At 41.1% G+C, this 18,302-nt stretch overlaps 1 protein-coding gene across 1 annotated transcript; it reads right to left on the bottom strand.

Annotated features, from left to right (window-relative positions):
• Window positions 1–9,379: 9,379 nt before the first annotated feature.
• On the bottom strand, window positions 9,380–13,927 carry LOC118368162 (zinc finger protein 770-like). The gene is made up of 2 exons (XM_035751990.2): window positions 13,767–13,927; window positions 9,380–13,289 (listed from the first exon to the last, which is right to left on the bottom strand). The coding sequence occupies exon 2, from the start codon at window positions 13,221–13,223 to the stop codon at window positions 9,705–9,707; it is 3,519 nt and encodes a 1,172-aa protein (XP_035607883.1). The 5' UTR covers window positions 13,224–13,289; window positions 13,767–13,927; the 3' UTR covers window positions 9,380–9,704.
• Between the last annotated feature and the right edge of the window lie 4,375 nt (window positions 13,928–18,302).

Raw genomic sequence — 18,302 nt, 5'->3', positions numbered from 1 at the left:
ACGCACCACAGGTATACCCCGGTGACGGGACACCCCGCCAAATTGTGAATTCGTTCTACTAATCAGTGATGTAAAAAACGCACACCTGTAGAATAGAGTACCACAGTATGAGCCATAACACCTAGCGGTTAAACAAGGAAATAGTTCCAATAGATTTTTTAAAACACTTCAAATAAGGGCTGTGTTTGGTGTAGGCTTACCCTGGCATGACGTATTGATAACCATGTAAATCTCTCTAGGACTAGGTGACTTATCAATATATATATATTGTATTTACACCAATTTTCAATCTTGTGTCATCGCTACAACTCCCCAACTGGCTCGGGAGAGGCGAAGGTGGAGTCATACATCCTCTGAAACATGACCCGCCTACCACACTCCTTAACACCCGCCAGCCTAACCCGGAAACCAGCAGCATCAATGTGTCAGAGGAAACACAGTCCAACTGGGACAGCCTGCAGGCACCTGGCCCTCCACAAGGAATCGCTAGACCGCAATGAGCCAAGTGAAGCCCCACCGGCCTAACCCTCCCCTAACCGGGCGACGCTGAGCCAATTGTGCACCTTCCTTATGGGCCTCCCGGCCATGGCCGTTTGTGATACAGCCTAGGAATTAACCCAGGTCTGTAGTAATGCCTCTAACACTGCGAGGCAGTGCCTTACACCACTGCGCCACTCGGTAAGCCTGGAAAATATTTAATTTAATAAATTGTAGAATAAGGCTGTAACGTGACAAGATGTGGACAAAGTCAAGGGGTCTTAATACTTTCCGAATGCACTGTTCCTGGAGAGCTACCCTCCTGTAGGTTTTCACTCCAACCCCAGTTGTAACTAACCTGGTGTAACTAACCTGGTGTAACAGTATAGCTTCCGTCCCTCTCCTCACCCCTACATGGGCTCGTTACCCACTGCTCCACAAAACGTTGTGGCCCTTGCAGAGCATGGGGAACAATTACTTCAAGGTCTCAGAGCAAGTGATGTCACCGATTAAAACGCTATTAGCGCGCAACCCCGCTAACTAGCTAGCCATTTCACATCGGTTACACTGGTTCGGCTTATCAACATGCTAATTATTAGAATCAGGTGTTCTAGATTAGAGTTGGCATGAAAACCTAGAGGACGGTATTTCTTCATGAACCGGGTTCAATTGCCCTGATGTAGAACCACCAGAAAAAAATATGGATATTTTCTATCAATCTTTGAAATTTGTCTGCCCTTATGGATTCACAGAAGATATTTATATAAACTGTACAGGGCTCTGTAGTTTCAAACAGATACTAGACAATTAAAATAATGTTTGTCAAATTCAAAAATACAGGGGAGTATACACTATTCAACAAGATTGTTATAAAGGAGCATTTTTTTTAATTGAAACCGACCCCCTGCATTTTACGAGACTCCTGTTTCCCCGAATCAAGAACGAAGACTGCATCGATAAGGTTGGTTAAATTCTCTGTGCTTGTTACGCCTTGTACTAACACACTGTAATCAGTTGCTGAAATGTTAGACAAAGGAAAAACACCCTCCAAAATGAAGGACTGGGCTGCCCCAGTGTCTCGCATTATCTTCATCGGCTGCTTAACAGCATCGCCACTCTGCAGAGACACAAACCTGTATGAAACAAAGGGTTCATACACATCTGATCTAAAATCTTGTTTAGTAGATACACCAATCCCAACCAGAGACTTAATGGGCTAATTGTCCCTAGAATTTCTAAGCAAACAGCTGGAGGCAGGGATTTCTCCTATAGAGCTCAATTTGCCTACCCATGTGAGAGACGCAGACTCGGGCCCAACCTTTAACGGAAAGGCTCTGGAGCAACGAACTGCCTTTGCTGTCTCTGCCTGGCCGGTTCCCCTCTCTCCGCTGGGATTCTCTGCCTCTAACCCTATTACAGGGGCTGAGTCACTGGGTTACTGGTGCTCTTTCATGCAGTCCCTAGGAGGAGTGCGTCACTTGAGTGGGTTGAGTCACCCACGTGATCTTCCTGTCTGGGTTTGGCGCCCCCCCCCCTCCCTTTAGTGGTGTGGGGGCTGTGCTTTGGCAAAGTGGGTGGGGTTATATCCTTCTTGTTTGGCCCTGTCCGAGGGTATCATCGGATGGGGCCACAGTGTCTCCTGACCCCTCCTGTCTCAGCCTCCAGTATTTATTTTTTATTTATTTTATTTTACCTTTATTTAACCAGGCAAGTCAGTTAAGAACAAATTCTTATTTTCAATGACGGCCTAGGAACAGTGGGTTAACTGCCTGTTCAGGGGCAGAATGACAGATTTGTACCTTGTCAGCTCGGGGGTTTGAACTCGCAACCTTCAGGTTACTAGTCCAACACTCTAACCTATGCTGCAGTAGCTTATGTGTCGGGGTGCTAGGGTCAGTTTGTTATATCTGGAGTACTTCTCCTGTCTTATCCAGTGTCCTGTGTGAATTTAAGTATGCTCTCTCTAATTATCTCTTTCTTTCTCTCTCCCGGAGGACCTGAGCCCTAGGACCATGCCTCAGGACGACCTGGTATGATGACTCCTTGCTGTCCCCAGTCCACCTGGCCGTGCTGCTGCTCCAGTTTCAACTGTTCTACCTGCGGCTATGGAACCCTGACCTGTTCACCGGACTTGCTACCTGTCCCAGACCTGCTGTTTTCAACTCTCTAGAGACAGCTGGGGCGGTAGAGATACTCTTAATGATCAGCTATGAAAAGCCAACTGACATTTACTCCTGAGGTGCTGACCTGTTGCACCCTCGACAACTACTGTGATTATTATTATTTGACCATGCTGGTCATTTATGAACATTTGAACATCTTGGCCATGTTCTGTTATAATCTCCACCAGAAGAGGACTGGCCACCCCTCATAACCTGGTTCCTCTCTAGGTTTCCTCCTAGGTTCTGGCCTTTCTAGGGAGTTTTTCCTAGCCACCGTGCTTCTACCCCTGCATTGCTTGCTGTTTGGGGCTTTAGGCTGGGTTTCTGTACAGCACTTTGAGATATCAGCTGACGTAAGAAGGCTATATAAATACATTTGATTTGAGTGCTCCCACACAAAAAAATGTCCTTTTATCTCTCAAATGTTTGTTTCAACAGAGAAAATGTGTCCTTTCTCATAGCAGTAATGACAAGCTGACGGATATGAAAAATCTGTTCAGCCGATCTTTATCTTTGGGCACTGTAGAAATGGACAAACCTTGCAGTAGGTGGTGACTTTTTCATAGGGATAACTACTAGGTGCTATGTTTGTGAAGGTAGATTTGTGTCAACACAAACTCATCTGCACCAACTGCAGCCTTCTCAAGAGTGAGATCCATGTGCTCATAAATGTAGGTAGCAACCCTTTTGTGAAGGCAATTCTTGAACTGCTCGAGAATTATTAGTGTCTTTAAATCTTCAAGGTCCTTGATCTCTTGAGAACCACACCACTGCTCAAAAAGACATGCTGTTCCCTTGCAAACTCAACATGCCTTTGTGATTCTGTCTTTTGTAATTTACAGAAATGTTGTCTGTATGCCTCTGGGACCAACTCGTAAGCCAAAAGGATAGAAGCTTTAAGTATCATAATCTGAACTCTGGTCAAGAGATAAAGCTCCCTACAATTATTGAGCCTTTCCCATAACACCACTTTGGAGGAGCAGTGACCAAATATCTCACAGCCATTTTAGGGATGTAGTGATCTGCTCAAACAGAGTAAAATATACATCCAACAATTGTTAATTGAAAGGCGGTACAAGTTGGCTGTTCTAACCAAGATCAAACTGAGGGTGTAGGATGGCTTGACTGGATTCAGAGTGCTTCCAGATCTATGGCTCTTCATCGAATGGCATGCTCACATTCCTGTTCCCTTTCCTTGAAGCTCAAGGTCTAGTTTCTGTTGCTCCAATCTCTCCTCACTTTCTCTTTCCTCTTCCTGCTGCTCAAGTTCGAACTTCTGTTCACATTTTGCCTTTAGTTCTAACTCTCGCAGTTGCACATCTACAGGACTCACCCTATTACCCACAAGAGCCTTTTCATCAACCTCCCTCTCCAGAAGGATTTCCTCCTTTGACTTCTGCTTTTGGATTGCCAGATATCACCTTGATGTCATAATGCTTTGCGATGAGCAGATTTGCCATTGTACTTTTATCTAGCATTTCCCATGTAAGATTTAACACAGATGCATCTAAGTCCATGGCTTTCTTTTATTAGCCTGTGTTTATGAAACTCTCAAAATGATTCCCCCAAGCTTAGACTTTCAGGTGGATATCAATGACAGAAACTCTACCACAGAATTGTCTTATGAACATTCAAATATCTAGACACAGCAGAGCTTTAGAGTAGGTGATTAGAGTAATTACCATACTCATGGTAAACAAGAACCCAAACGAGTCCCAATTTGTTACGTTCCCCAGCAAGAAGCTTTAAGTGTCATAATCTGAACTCTGGTCAAGAGATAAAGCTGCCTACACTTCTTGAGCCTTTCCCATAACACCACTTTGGTGGAGCAGTTACCAAATATCTCACAGCCATTTTAGGGATGAAATGTTAGCAATCCGTTTCAAACCCAGTAAAATATACATCCACCTCTTTTTCATTGAAAGGTGGTACAAGTTGGCTGTTCTGAACAAGATCAAACTCTGAGAGTGCAGGATGGCTGGAATGGATTCAGAGTGCTTCCAGATCGGAGATCTTGAGACACTCATATAAAGCAATGAAAAATATAATTTTCTTATAAACTCAGCAAAAAAAGAAATGTCCCTTTTTCAGAATCCTGTCTTTCAAAGATAATTCGTAAAAATTCAAATAACTTCACAGATCTTCATTGTGAAGGGTTTAGAAAAGTAATGTTTGGAAAATATCTGTTGAAGTGGTAAAAGAGGATGATAGCAGTGCCGGACAGATGTTGTGCAGAAAATGTCCCCCCTGACCGAATTCTTAAAAATGTAAAAATCAATAACTAATTCACCGTTTGTCACAGAATCAAGCTAGATATGATTTATTCTATAAATGTCTAGCATTTACAACCTTTTTTGAGTAGAAATTCCAGTTTTGACTTCATAAAATCTATTAAATGCCATTTAAAGTGATATAAATCAATAACTAATGCACTGTTTGTCACAGAAACATCAAACTATGTATGATTTATTCTATAAATGTCTAGCATACCTTTACAACCTTTGTTTTGAGGAAAAATTCCAGTTTTGATTTGATAGAGGGCATGTAGTCGGTCTAGAGGGCGTGGTCAAAGTTCTGATGAGTCTGTTATACCCTATTAGAAGGGGCCTGGTAAAAATCTTGCATCTTCAGTCATATTAAATTAGATTACAGAAAAAAACTAAGTGATGAAGGGGTCAGGCCTGACTAACAAAGAAGACAGGTGGATGGATCAAGAGAAACCAAGGTAACCAAGAAGATCAACATGGACAACATTCCACAGTGGAGATAAAGAAAACTAAGAGTGAACCATATCCATAACCATATATCAGCATGGGTATTGAACGATACCAGAGGGTGGATAACATAAAAAAGCACTAATATAAGAAGTAGATGGTACATGTTTGGTTTTTGGGCAGAATGTAAACATTATGATTTGCCTCTGAACTGTATGTGAACTCCTCTGCAATCTACTGGCACTAACCATTAAAAACTAGGACTTCAACCAGGCTGTCCCTATGCTATTTGCTCTCTTAAACTGCTAGCACAAAGCCTATGTGAAAATGTATTTTTTTCACAAAAGATCATGAAAATAAATATCAACTGTCCCAAATCAGCTCTACATAATTCAGCAGGGAGGTGTGCAACTACCACACATTATACTAATTACACCAGTGTAGAAACTACGTCACCTACATAGGTATTACCAAATCCTTTTCAGTTCATATTCCTTGCAGATAGAACAATTTGCAAACATTTTATAACGTCCAGAAAGACAGTTGTCTTAGAAGGGTATTTATACTTTAAAATACATATTTTATGTAAATGGAGGTGAATGAAAGAATTCTGCCAGTGTTTTAATGTCCTAGTTTCATATTTGTTTCTTTACCTCCAACTCTATATAACCAAGTGAGCCTATGAGGACCTTGGGGATCAGATTTACCATTATACCAGTATAAAAGATAGACACTGCTCAAAAGGAGTTGTTTGTGATATCTACACTCATTTGCCACTTTATTAGGTTCACCACCCTATTCACGAAAATAAATTGCTCCTACATACACCAAGTCCAGTGGCCTTGGCTTATTAGACACTAAAGCATGCACAAGGCTGGAGATCACTCTGTCGTGCTGATTGAATTCGAATAACAGACTTGAAGCTTCAAAAAGAGGGTGGTGCTTGGAATCATTGTTATTCCTCTGTCAATCATGGTTACCTGCAAGGAAACATGTGACGTTATCATTGCTTTGCACAAAAAGGGCTTCACAGGCAAGGATATTGCTGCCAGTAAGATTGCACCTAAATCAACCATTTATTGGATTATCAAGAACTTCAAGGAGAGCGGTTCAATTGTTGTGAAGAAGGCTTCAGGGCGCCCAAGAAGGTCCGGCAAGCGCAAGGACCGTCTCCTAAAGTGGATTCAGCTGTGGGATCAGGGCACCATCAGTACAGAGCTTGCTCAGGAATGGCAGCAGGCAGGTGTGAGTGCATCTGGTGTCAGGAAGGGCAGCAAAGAAGCCACTTCTCTCCAGGAAAAATATCAGGGACAGACTGATATTCTGCAAAAGGTTCAGGGATTGGACTGCTGAGGACTGGGGTAAAGTCATTTTCTCTGATGAATTTCTGATTGTTTGGGGCATCCGGAAAAAAGCTTGTCCGGAGAAGACAAGGTGAGCGCTACCATCAGCCCTGTGTCATGCCAACAGTAAAGCATCCTGAGACCATTCATGTGTGGGGTTGCTTCTCAGCCAAGGGAGTGGGCTCACTCACAATTTTTCCTAAGAACACAGTCATGAATAAAGAATGGTACCAACACATCCTCCGAGAGCAACTTCTCACAACCATCCAGGAACAGTTTGGTAACGAACAATACCTTTTCCAGCATGATGGAGCACCTTGCCATAAGGCAAAAGTAATAACTATGTGGCTCGGGGAACAAAATAAAAAAGTATCAATATTTATGGCCAGGAAAGTCCCCAGACCTTAATCCCATTAAGAATTTGTGGTCAATCCTCAAGAGGCGGGTGGACAAACAAAAACCCACAAATTCTGACAAACTCCAAGCATTGATAATGCAAGAATGGGCTGCCATCAGCCAGGATGTGGCCCAGAAGTTAATTGACAGCATGTCAGGGCAGATTGCAGAGGTCTTGAAAAAGAAGGGTCAACACTGCAAATATTGACTCTTTGCATCAACTTCATGCATTTGACAATAAAAGCCTTTGACACTTATGAAATGCTTGTAATTATACTTCAATATTCTGATAAAAATATCTAGACACTGAAGCAGCAAACTTTGTGGAAATTAATATTTGTGTCATTCTCAAAACTTTTAGCCACGACTGTATGTAAACTTCCGACTTCAACTGTACATACTATGACAGCAATTCACTGTAATAGGTGCACACGTATCTGGCACAAGTGACGATTAAACTGATTTGGATTTCAAAAACTGCCATTATTGTAATGTTTGATATAACAAAATTGATGTGTGATATCTTTTTTATCAACACATAACGTTTTTTGCAAATGCATGCCTTTATTACTATACGATTTATATTGCCTGAATACTCAACGATGATGAACACCTCAGTTGTGTGCTTCTGTCAGGGTTGTGGTCAAATGCATGTCATTTAAAGTCAATTTAGCAATTGAGCAAAAATCCAATTCAATTTGGAAATGTTCCTAATTGCAAAAGCATGTAACAGAATTTGGGTATTTCAGAACTGTAATTTACATGTAAATAAACATAACCCTGTTTTATGTTTTTAATATTGTAGATATAATGCTTTGTGTGCCAGAGATCCCATTCAGCTTGTCTGGGGATGAAGCACTTCAACAAAGCCAAAATAGAAAATGATTGGAAGGGGCCTCTTTGCTGTTAAATTAGAGGTGTATAAATAAAGGACTGTTGTGCCTTGTAACTACTTTAAAATGTGGAACTGTTGCACTAAAAATGCAAACATTGATTTGGCAAACAATTTAAGATTGTAAACATTGTACAACTTTATGTAAACATTGTCTAACTTCATATAGAACAAATTGCATTTGAAATTAACATTTCTTTAATGTTATTGCAAATAAAAGCATATTTTCACTTTTTTATGAGACAATCACTGAATTAGATTTCTTCATCTTTAAATGCAATATTTGAAATTATGTATTTCTATCAAATCAAAACTGGAATTTCTACTCAAAACAAAGGTTGTAAAAGTATACTAGACATTTATAGAATAAATCACACCTAGTTTGATGATTCTGTTATTAGTGAAAACATTATTGATTTATATAGCTTTAAATGTAATTTTATAGATGTTATGTATTATCAAGTCAAAACTGGAATTTCTACTCAAAACAAAGGTTGTAAAAGTATGCTGAGTTTGTTTGCGGTTTGACAAGAACTGATTAGGGCATATCCTCTGGCGTGTTGATGCTAATGTGTTGATCTCTGTATCCATAGCAGAATGATTTTGCAGTGCATGGTGATCGAACAGGTTTCCTGTTATATTCATCAGCGGTATAGGGAGGGGGAAGTCTGAATCCCAAAAATAGTAATTGTACAGATGGTTAACAAAACATGCACCTGACGGTATTCGTACCTTGGTTTTTGTGGTGAATGTGAATGAAAAAAAATGTTTTGATAATTGTTTTCATACACATACCTTGTCCATAATATAGAGGCCTATGGGATATTCATTGACGAGGTAATGTGATCTGCATAACATACCAATACCGATTGACATACCTTTGTATGCCTCCTTTTCTGAATACCTGCAGACACAAAAGTGAGCAGTTCAGTCATCTGCACCCAGGCCTTCAACATATTCTTAACTCTTTGTTGATTGATATCCATTGAATTGTGTCCCTTTTTGCATAAATATGAAAAGATCGATCGTCATAAAACAATATCAATTTAGTTCATACAAGGGACAAACCTTCCCTTAAATTGAGATCTTTACATTTTTCAGTTAAGTGCCTGCACCTGCTACCCTTTCAAATCCAAATGTTTCAGTTGGGGAGCTGGGTTCCTGCACGAACCCCCACCAACTAAGGAGGTTCCTCGATAAACCCCACCTATGGGGTTCTTGGAAGAACCTTTTGTGTGCCATTTTCAGTGCCAAGAACCGTAACGTTCTTCAAATAAGAACCCTTGTTGAACCCCTACTTTTTAGAGTGTATCAAGATAGCATGTTATTGATTAAGTAACCAGTTATGATGTCAAGTATAATTCTGCATAACCCAATTGACTAATCAAGATAAAATCGCAGAGAAATACTTTTATTTATACATTTATTTGTTCTGAATATGTCATCTAAAACTTGGATTAATAACAGCAAATTATGGCAGGTATACAGGTGATAAATAACCAATAAATAACAAGCACACCGTTATACGATTCCACAAATGGCTTGGCTTCACAACAGTCATTTCACAATCATTTCAATTACAACACAAGGCAGTTTATTAAATCATTAATATGGTCATTTTGTCCTTTCTGAATAGTGATGTGGGCATATTAAACTAAACGGAGAAAAGATGAGAAAGAAATCATAATAGATATAGGTCAATAAAAACAGAAATATATGTTTAGTCCATGTTTGATTTGTGTGTGCGCTGGTGGGTTTTTAGATGAGACGCTTGTGTGAAAGTCTTCTCACACACTTTACACTGGAATGGCCTCTCGCCTGTGTGGGTGACATAATGTCTCTGGAGTTTGGAAGGAGTCTTGAAATCCTTGAAACAAATTGCACACCGATATGTGCTTGACTGAGTAACCTCAATTTGATTTCTTGAGGCACATTTATGGAGCTGAAGATCCCTTTCTGTTTCAAAAGATGTGATGCATTTATCACACTGAAATGACATGTGAATTGGTTCACGCCAGTAATGATCAAGCCTCTCATTTTGGATAACATTATGACTGTCTGCATCTGCTATGACTTGATTGGTTTGAAATTCCATTTGCATAGAATGCATGTGACCCCCCATTTCCTGTTGCAATGAATTATGACCTGTCATCTCATTGTTTAGGGCATGTCTGTGAACAATAAGATGAGTAGCAAGTTCAGATGGGGACAAGAAATTACTGTGACACTCAGTGCACCAATAGTCCTCGCTTTGTCTACTCCCAGATTCCATATTATCATTTGGTAGGCTTATGTCTTGTATTGCCACAAAGCTTGGGTCTCTTGCCTCTGAAGAATGACCTAAACCCTCATCAGTGACTGAGCAGTGATCAGAACTGTCTTTGTAGGACTGTGGCATGTCTCTCAGTTTATTTCCGTGAGCAGAGGCAAGAGTTTCATGGTCAGGGTCCCTAAATGTGCTGTTATCCTGGACATCACTACATGTTTTAATCTCATGTGTTCGTCGTTCATGACTTCTCAAGTGGCAAGGCTGTCTGAAAGTTTTAGTGCATAAACTGCATTTGAATGGTCTTATCCCAGTGTGTATGAGAAAGTGTCTAGATAGTTTTGATGGTGTGTCAAAGCCCTTCTGACAAATCGTGCACAGGTGTGCTTTTCTTTTAGCACAGGTCACCTTGTTTGGTATGGACTGTTTAGAAGTGCTGTTAATGTTGTTGTCCTGTTGTGCCTTTGGTTGATTACTACAGGTATCCTCAAAATTGTCCTGGAATGGTCTCCATTCATTCACACCATTTGAATGGAATGTCTCTGCTTTCATAGAACTCGTTACAGGAACTTGAACACAGACTTTAGGGTACTGGAGTTGTTGCGGCCTTCTTACTTTCATTCTATTTCCCTGTCGAGAGGCAGGTCTGAAGGGTCTCCACTTGTGAGTTCCCTCGTGGACTTTCAGGTGTGTGGCCTGTCTGAACGTTTTTCCACATGCCAGGCATTGGAATGGTCTCAAGCCAGTGTGTACAAGGTTATGTCTTTGTAGTTTAGAGGCAGATGGGAAATATTTGAAACATAGCAAACACTGGTGTTTCGTCTGGCTTGTACTCCCCACAGAGATGGCGTCAGTGCCTTTCAAAGCCAATTCTGGACCTGTACTCAGGAAAGGGGCATCACTAACTTTTCCCGTTGAAGGCATTGCTTGATTTTTCAATTGCAAGTGGCCACTTTGATTCAGTGTTGTTTCTGGTGGCATTTGGAGAGGGAGCTGAGGCTTGGATAGGGAGGAAGTTGAATGCTGAAACCAATGCATTTTTCTATTGCTTTCATTGTGTCCACAAGCAAAAGTACTGCCTTGACCTGGCTGTTTCTCTGTAGGGGACTTGAGGTGAACGTTCCTATCAGAATTGTGCTTTTCAGGAAGCTTTTCCTGAAATTGGACACCCACTGGAGACTCTCGGTGTTCAGTAATTCGAAGTGATGGAGGTCTAGAACGTGGAGCATATCTTTGCTTTCCATTTTTGGACCACAGATGAGTGTGGGAGTGGATCCTCAAATGTGTTGGCTGGCGAAATCGCTTCCCACACGTGTGGCACCCAAAGGGTCTTTGACCAGTATGGGTCAACATATGCCTCTGCAGTTTGGATGGAGAAGGGAAACATTTAAGGCATGCAAGACACTGATGGTTCAGTTGCTGATTCTTTGCTTTCTGGCTGATCTTACATTGGCTGCTGGTTTGACCAAATACCGCCTTCTTCAGGTGAGATTCTGCAGTTGATTCAGGTTCCTGCAGAGTGGAAACTGAAATGTCTTTATCATCTTTCACATTCAGCTTCCAGTGCTCTGGTTTAACAATAATATTGAGTTCAAGAGCTTTCGATTCATTAGGCTCTGGAGAAGTCATACCTTTGTCTGAATTTTGGTAAGCATGTTCAGTCTTCGACACAGACACAGCACCCCTTGGATCATCCACCTGACTTGTGTTCTGAGATTCATCTTGGTTCTTATGACTGACTTGGTGCCTCTTTAAATGGGTCGAAAGACGGAAGGTTCTGCCGCAGACACGGCACTGAAAGGGTCTTACTTCTTTATGCATCATGTAATGCTGCCTGTGTCTAATTGAACTGCTGAATGTTTTTGAGCAAATGCTACACTCAAATTGACTGGTACCACTAGCATTCGGCTCTAATTTGACAGGAAGCGAAGACTTTTCTAACTTGTCCAGGTGCTGCGGGGCACCGACGCTTATTTCACACTGTAGTTCCATATCTACATTTGTGTTGCTAGCATCTATTCGCTTTTCTTTTTGTTTGGTACACACATTTTGGAGATTTGATTTATTATGCGAGGCATATAGGTGGGTTTTCAGGTGTGACACCTGCCTGAATGTTTTCCCACAGTCCTCACAGGAAAAAGGCTTCTGGCCAGTGTGAGTAAGAAAATGACGCTTTAGTTTGGATGGAGAACAGAATGTCTTTGAGCAGGTTGGACATTCGTGGTTCACCCTCATTCTACCTCTGAAAGAGCTTTGCTGAGATCCTAGAATGGGGATAGTCTTAGAAAATCCAGTAGGCCTGCGTTCATGTATTTGAGAGTGCATTTTCAAATGGGCCCTTAGTCTGAAGGCCTTCCCACAAATGTTACACTCAAAAGGTTTTGGCTGACTGTGAACTGGTAAGTGCCTCTGAAGCTGGTGAGGGGAACTAAAACACATCAGGCACACTGTACATGTGTAGACATCATCTGTGTGCCATGCACTGTTCTCCATTCCATCAGAGACAATCATGTTATCATGCAGCAAATCTGTGAAGAAATGGCCTCCTGGCTGGGTGTTTTGTTGGCTGCTAAATAAACCATTATCAGCAGGTGAGATCAGTTCAAGTTGCGGTTTGATCTCTGAGGCTGTAGTGTACAGTTCTGGTGGTGTCCTCTCCATGGTCCCATCTCTTTGAAAATATGCTGCAGGCAACAGTGGGGTATCTGTAATTAAATCATGTCCAGATTTCTCAAGAGATGGATCAGGGTTTATAGGTACTGGTATAGTATGTTGCAAACTGTCTGTGGGTGGACTCCAATTGTGGTAATTTGCTGTGTGGGTCTCGGAGTGCTTCTTTAAATGTACAGATTGTCTAAAGGCTTTGCCACAAACCAAACAGGTAAATGGCTTTTGGCCTGTGTGTATGAGATAGTGTCTCTGGAGTTTAGAGGCACTCGGGAAACCTTTACAACAAACGCTGCACTGATGCATTGTCGTAGTCTTCTTCGTTCCTGTGATGTTCGACAAATGCTTGATGATTCTCCTTCATTGAGCAATCTAGGAAAAAATATCAAATATGATGTGGGTAAATACACATAGAAAAGGTGTAATGTATAATTGATTGAATAAAAAAACAACGGCATTCTTCAAACTAGCATGAGCAACAAAAAAATATATTGCAAATCCATTCATGGCTCTTTTAGCGCGATTTCGTAATAAAATATTTCACCTGATTAATAAAACTCCTTTACAGTAAGTAACATAAAATAGGCCTGTTGAGACGTAGCTAGCTACATATTACGGGATAGCTAGCTAACGTTACATTCATAGCTATATTTACATCAAACTCCTATGTAACATAAAATAGGCCTAACTTGCAGTCAACACATATTAGGACTGAGTTAGCTAGCTAACGTAACATTCAAGCTAGAATGGCAAACTGAAAAGGATAGCGCTACTCGCTAGCTTAGCTAGCTAACCTTACATAATGTTTAATTAGCCAGATTCACCCGGATAAATGTTTAAAATAGTCACCATGCACGAGTCCAGTTGATGGTAATTCTCAATAATAAGAAATACAAGTAAAATTGATGCTAGTGCGGTACCAAAACGTCGAAAAATGTCGATTACGTGAAAACAATGTTCAAAATAAACAACAACTGTGTCCGTCTCTCAATAACGCTCGGATGGAATCAGTATTACTTATTTAAGGTTCCCACACTGCTGTTCTGACGTCTACCGTAGTGGCAGTATCTATCTGTGAGTTTTATCCTCGGCGCTAGTAAAATAAATACATACATAAATAAACTTTGCGGAATTCCTCCCCCTGTTTGTGGTGTATTGTAGTCAATGAAGTGCACAGCAAATTGTTTATATTAGTTTTGAATACCTAAAAACGTTTTCAAAATTAAAAGTGTTACTCCATGTGTAACTCTGTGTTGTCTGTTCACACTGCTTTGCTTTATCCTGGCCAGGTCGCAGTTGCAAATGAGAACTTGTTCTCAACTAGCCTACCTGGTTAAATAAAGGTGAAATAAAAAAATAAAATAAAAAATAGATGATGTGATTATGTATTTCATGTATATGTGCTAATATACTAGGCCAATTACTTACAGCCTAGAAAGTAATTTTTGTATAAAAGGATAACCAAATGTGCAGGAACAGCTTCCAAACTCTTCTGGTATTCTCATTCACAGACCCAGTTAGTGGGGACATTCAGACACATCCATCAAATCCATTTGTTTGGACATGGATTCACATTTGAAAACCCAAGAAACACTCTTTGAATATGTTATTTGTAATATGATTATGGTTGGCTTAGCAAGACAATTGTGACACGAACTCTAATTATACTGCCTCATCTCTGGGCTTAATTTTAGTGCAAATGTAAGATTCTATCCACAATCCAAATCTCCTCCGAACTCATTGAACTAACCTGTACATCAGGACATAATCAGCCATATGTGTTAGAGCTGCAATCTGAACTTGTTCATTTACCAAAAAAGCCCTGGTTTGTTTAAAACTTGGACTCAATGCAGGCAAGACTAAATACGCGTTGTTCTCTAGTTCACACAAGAATATTTCAGATTAATTACATATTTATTCATTGGATGGTTCCCCCATTGATCGGATTCCCACCTACAAATATCTGGGCATTTGGATTGACAAAGACTTATTCTTTAAAAAACATATGGATGAGCTTGTTGAAACGCAAAAATTTCAAGTGTCTTGATTTTTTTAGAAATATAACTTGCCTCTCCCTAAGTAGCAGGAAGCAGATTGTACAGTCACATTTATTTAACTAGGCAAGTCAGTTAAGAACAAATTCTTATTTTACAATGACAGCAATACCCTGGCCAAACCCTTCCCTAACCCGGATGACACTGGGCCAATTGTGAGCTGCCCTATGGGACTCCCAATTACGAGATGTAGAATTTATCAATGATTGTATTTCAGATTTTTGTGTATTCTAACTGTTGCTTGTATTCTATCAAATGTGTCAATTGTCAAATGCAAGGCTCCCTGTTGAAATAAAGGTAAAACATGTATAAAAATACCTGTCTGTCAGAGGTATAGTTAGTCAGAAATGGAGAAAGGGTTGCTAAGTTTTATTGGAAATACAATTATAGAAGTATATGTTTACCTGTTCATTGAGGGCCCTATTATTAGCCAGATAATTATTATTTTGCACAAAACCCCCAAGTTAGACAGGCCTACTGGGCTAAAAATGGACCAGTCTGTCCCTGCCTCAGCCTCAACTTAGATGTCCCATATCCTGTAGTGTAATTAAAGATTAACAAATTAACCTAGTGGCTTTCTAGCGCTGGAGCTTTCTAGAAGCATACTGTTTACTGCCTGTACTCAGTCACCCTCGGATTAGATGTTTGACTAAATACTTTAAGAGATGCAAAAATACACAAAAGAATGAACAAACAAACTTTTAATGGAATTAACAAGGCCTCCAGTGAGCTCTGCTAGAGCTGCTATTTGGCTGCAATTCATACAATCAGCCATAAGAGGGCTGCATACACCACACAATAACCTGCTTCATCATGAAGCCTTATAAAGCATTGTCTATAAATCAGACTGTTGCCATGGTTACTCCATGATATCAGTCTAAAAGAAGTCACTGTAAAGAAATATGCAAAAGTCTCTACAAGCCAAGTGGAAGTGGAGATAGGGTAACCACAGGAAAGTGTTGCTTACTCAACTTTTTACGGTACCGGTAGTTTCTGTTGCTTGTATTCAAATCAAATCAACGTTTATTTGTCACTTGCGCCAAATACAACAGGTGTAGGTAGACCTTACAGTGAAATGCTTACTTACAGGCTCTAACCAATAGTCCAAAAAAGGTATTAGGTGAACAATAGGTAAGTAAAGAAATAAAACAACAGTAAAAAGACAGGCTATATACAGTAGTGAGGCTATTAAAGTAGCGAGGCTACATGCAGACACCGGTTAGTCATGCTGATTGAGGTAGTATGTGCATGTAGATATGGTTAAAGTGACTATGCATATATGATGAACAGAGAGTAGCAGTAGCTTAAAAGAGGGGTGGTGGGTGGTGGGTGGCGGGTGGCGGGACACAATGCAGATAGCCCGGTTAGCCAATGTGCTGGAGCATTGGTTTCCATCTCCTGACGCATTACACGTGACGCACAATATCTAAACAATAGCCGAATGTAACCGAATGTTGTCGACCAAAGTGCACTCCCTTGCAATCAGATGGCAGTGCTTGTGAAATTTTCCAGCTGATTGCATTGGACAAAGTTTGGTCTGTGCTTCGGTTAAACTCGGCCATTGTTGACATACACAAGTTGCTTGCGTTAGAATTGAAAATACAACCAGTGTACTGAAGGTCGGGTTAATAAACAATTATCTGTGGATACATATTAGAACAAAATCAGCAGGCAACAGCTAAAGTACGTTCAACGTTTATTCAACAGTCTGACTTGTGATGGGACTGTTCACAAAAAGTGAACCTACATGTTAAAAACCAGAGAGAAGTATTCCATTTTCAGAGTCGTAGAGGCTACATAAAGGAATACATGGAAGCACCAACATGTCAGTGATACATGTCTGATATGATGGTTACTGGTATTCACCGTTGTAAAAAATTAAATAAAACCTTTTTTTTGAAGAAACACAAATAAGAACACTTTCAAAAAGATTCAAAACATGACAATCGTATCAGCCCCCATGGATTTTAAACTAGAGGCCACAGTGACGGAAGCCCCAGAGACATCCTAACACGGTCTCCCCCACTGTATAAAACTGCCAGGGGGAAGGAAAACTGCGAAGCCAGCCTGGGTAGCCTGAAGGAGCTAGCACGCAGTCAAAGTCCATGTGCCTGGCCACAATGACAAGGGCCGCAGGGTGGTACACTGCACACAAAGGACAATGTTAGCCACAACAACTAGTAGTTTGTGTGGGCTGGCTGCAGGTTTCTTGAGTAGAGGATGTTTTTTTACATACAAAAATAAAATGTCACCATGTCTTTATACATTTTTCTGAAGGTACAATGGTAATAACTTTGAGCAGTTAACTTCGACAAACACCACAGTCTGTAGAAAAGGTTGCAAAATTCCAGGAACTTTCACTAAATTCCCTGGTTTTCCCAAAATCCCGGTTGGACGTAGCCCGGATCAGGAGGGAATGAGCAGGAAATCCAGATTTGTCCAACCAGGATTTATGGAAAACCAGGGAATTTAAACAGGTCAACATGCACAAGGCTGTGGGGCCAGATGGATTACCAGGATGTGTACTCCGGTCATGTGCTGACCAACTGGCAGGTGTCTCCACTGACATGTTCAACATGTCCCTGATTGAGTCTGTAATACCAACATGCTTCAAGTAGACCACCATAGTCCCTGTGCCCAAGAACACAAAGGCAACCAGCCTAAATGACTACAGACCCGTAGCACTCACGTCCGTAGCCATGAAGTGCTTTGAAAGGCTGGTAATGGCTCACATCAACACCATTATCCCAGAAACCCTAGACCCACTCCAATTTGCATACCGCCAAAACAGATCCACAGATGATGCCATCTCTATTGCACTCCACACTGCCCTTTCCCACCTGGACAAAAGGAACACCAATGTGAGAATGCTGTTCATTGACTACAGCTCAGCGTTCAACACCATAGTACCCTCAAAGCTCATCACCAAGCTAAGGACCCTGGGACTAAACACCTCCCTCTACAACTGGATCCTGGACTTCCTGACAGGCCGCCCCCAGGTGGTGAGGGTTGGTAGCAACACATCTGCCACGCTGATCCTCAACACTGGCGCTCCCCAGGGGTGCGTGCTCAGTCCCCTCCTGTACTCCCTGTTCACCCACGACTGCATGGCCAGGCACGACTCCAACACCATAATTAAGTTTGCTGACGACACAACAGTGGTAGGCCTGATCACCATCAACGACGAGACAGCCTATATGGAGGAGGTCAGAGACATGGCCGGGTGGTGCCAGAATAACAATTTATCCCTCAAAGTAACCAAGACTAAGGAGATGATTGTGGACAACAGGAAAAGGAGCACCGAGCACGTCCCCATTCTCATCGACGGGGC

The sequence above is a fragment of the Oncorhynchus keta genome, chromosome 35 (genome assembly GCF_023373465.1).
Source record: "Oncorhynchus keta strain PuntledgeMale-10-30-2019 chromosome 35, Oket_V2, whole genome shotgun sequence".
In the NCBI taxonomy this organism is placed as follows: Eukaryota; Metazoa; Chordata; class Actinopteri; order Salmoniformes; family Salmonidae; genus Oncorhynchus; species Oncorhynchus keta.
This window is presented reverse-complemented; position numbering and strand designations above follow the sequence as displayed.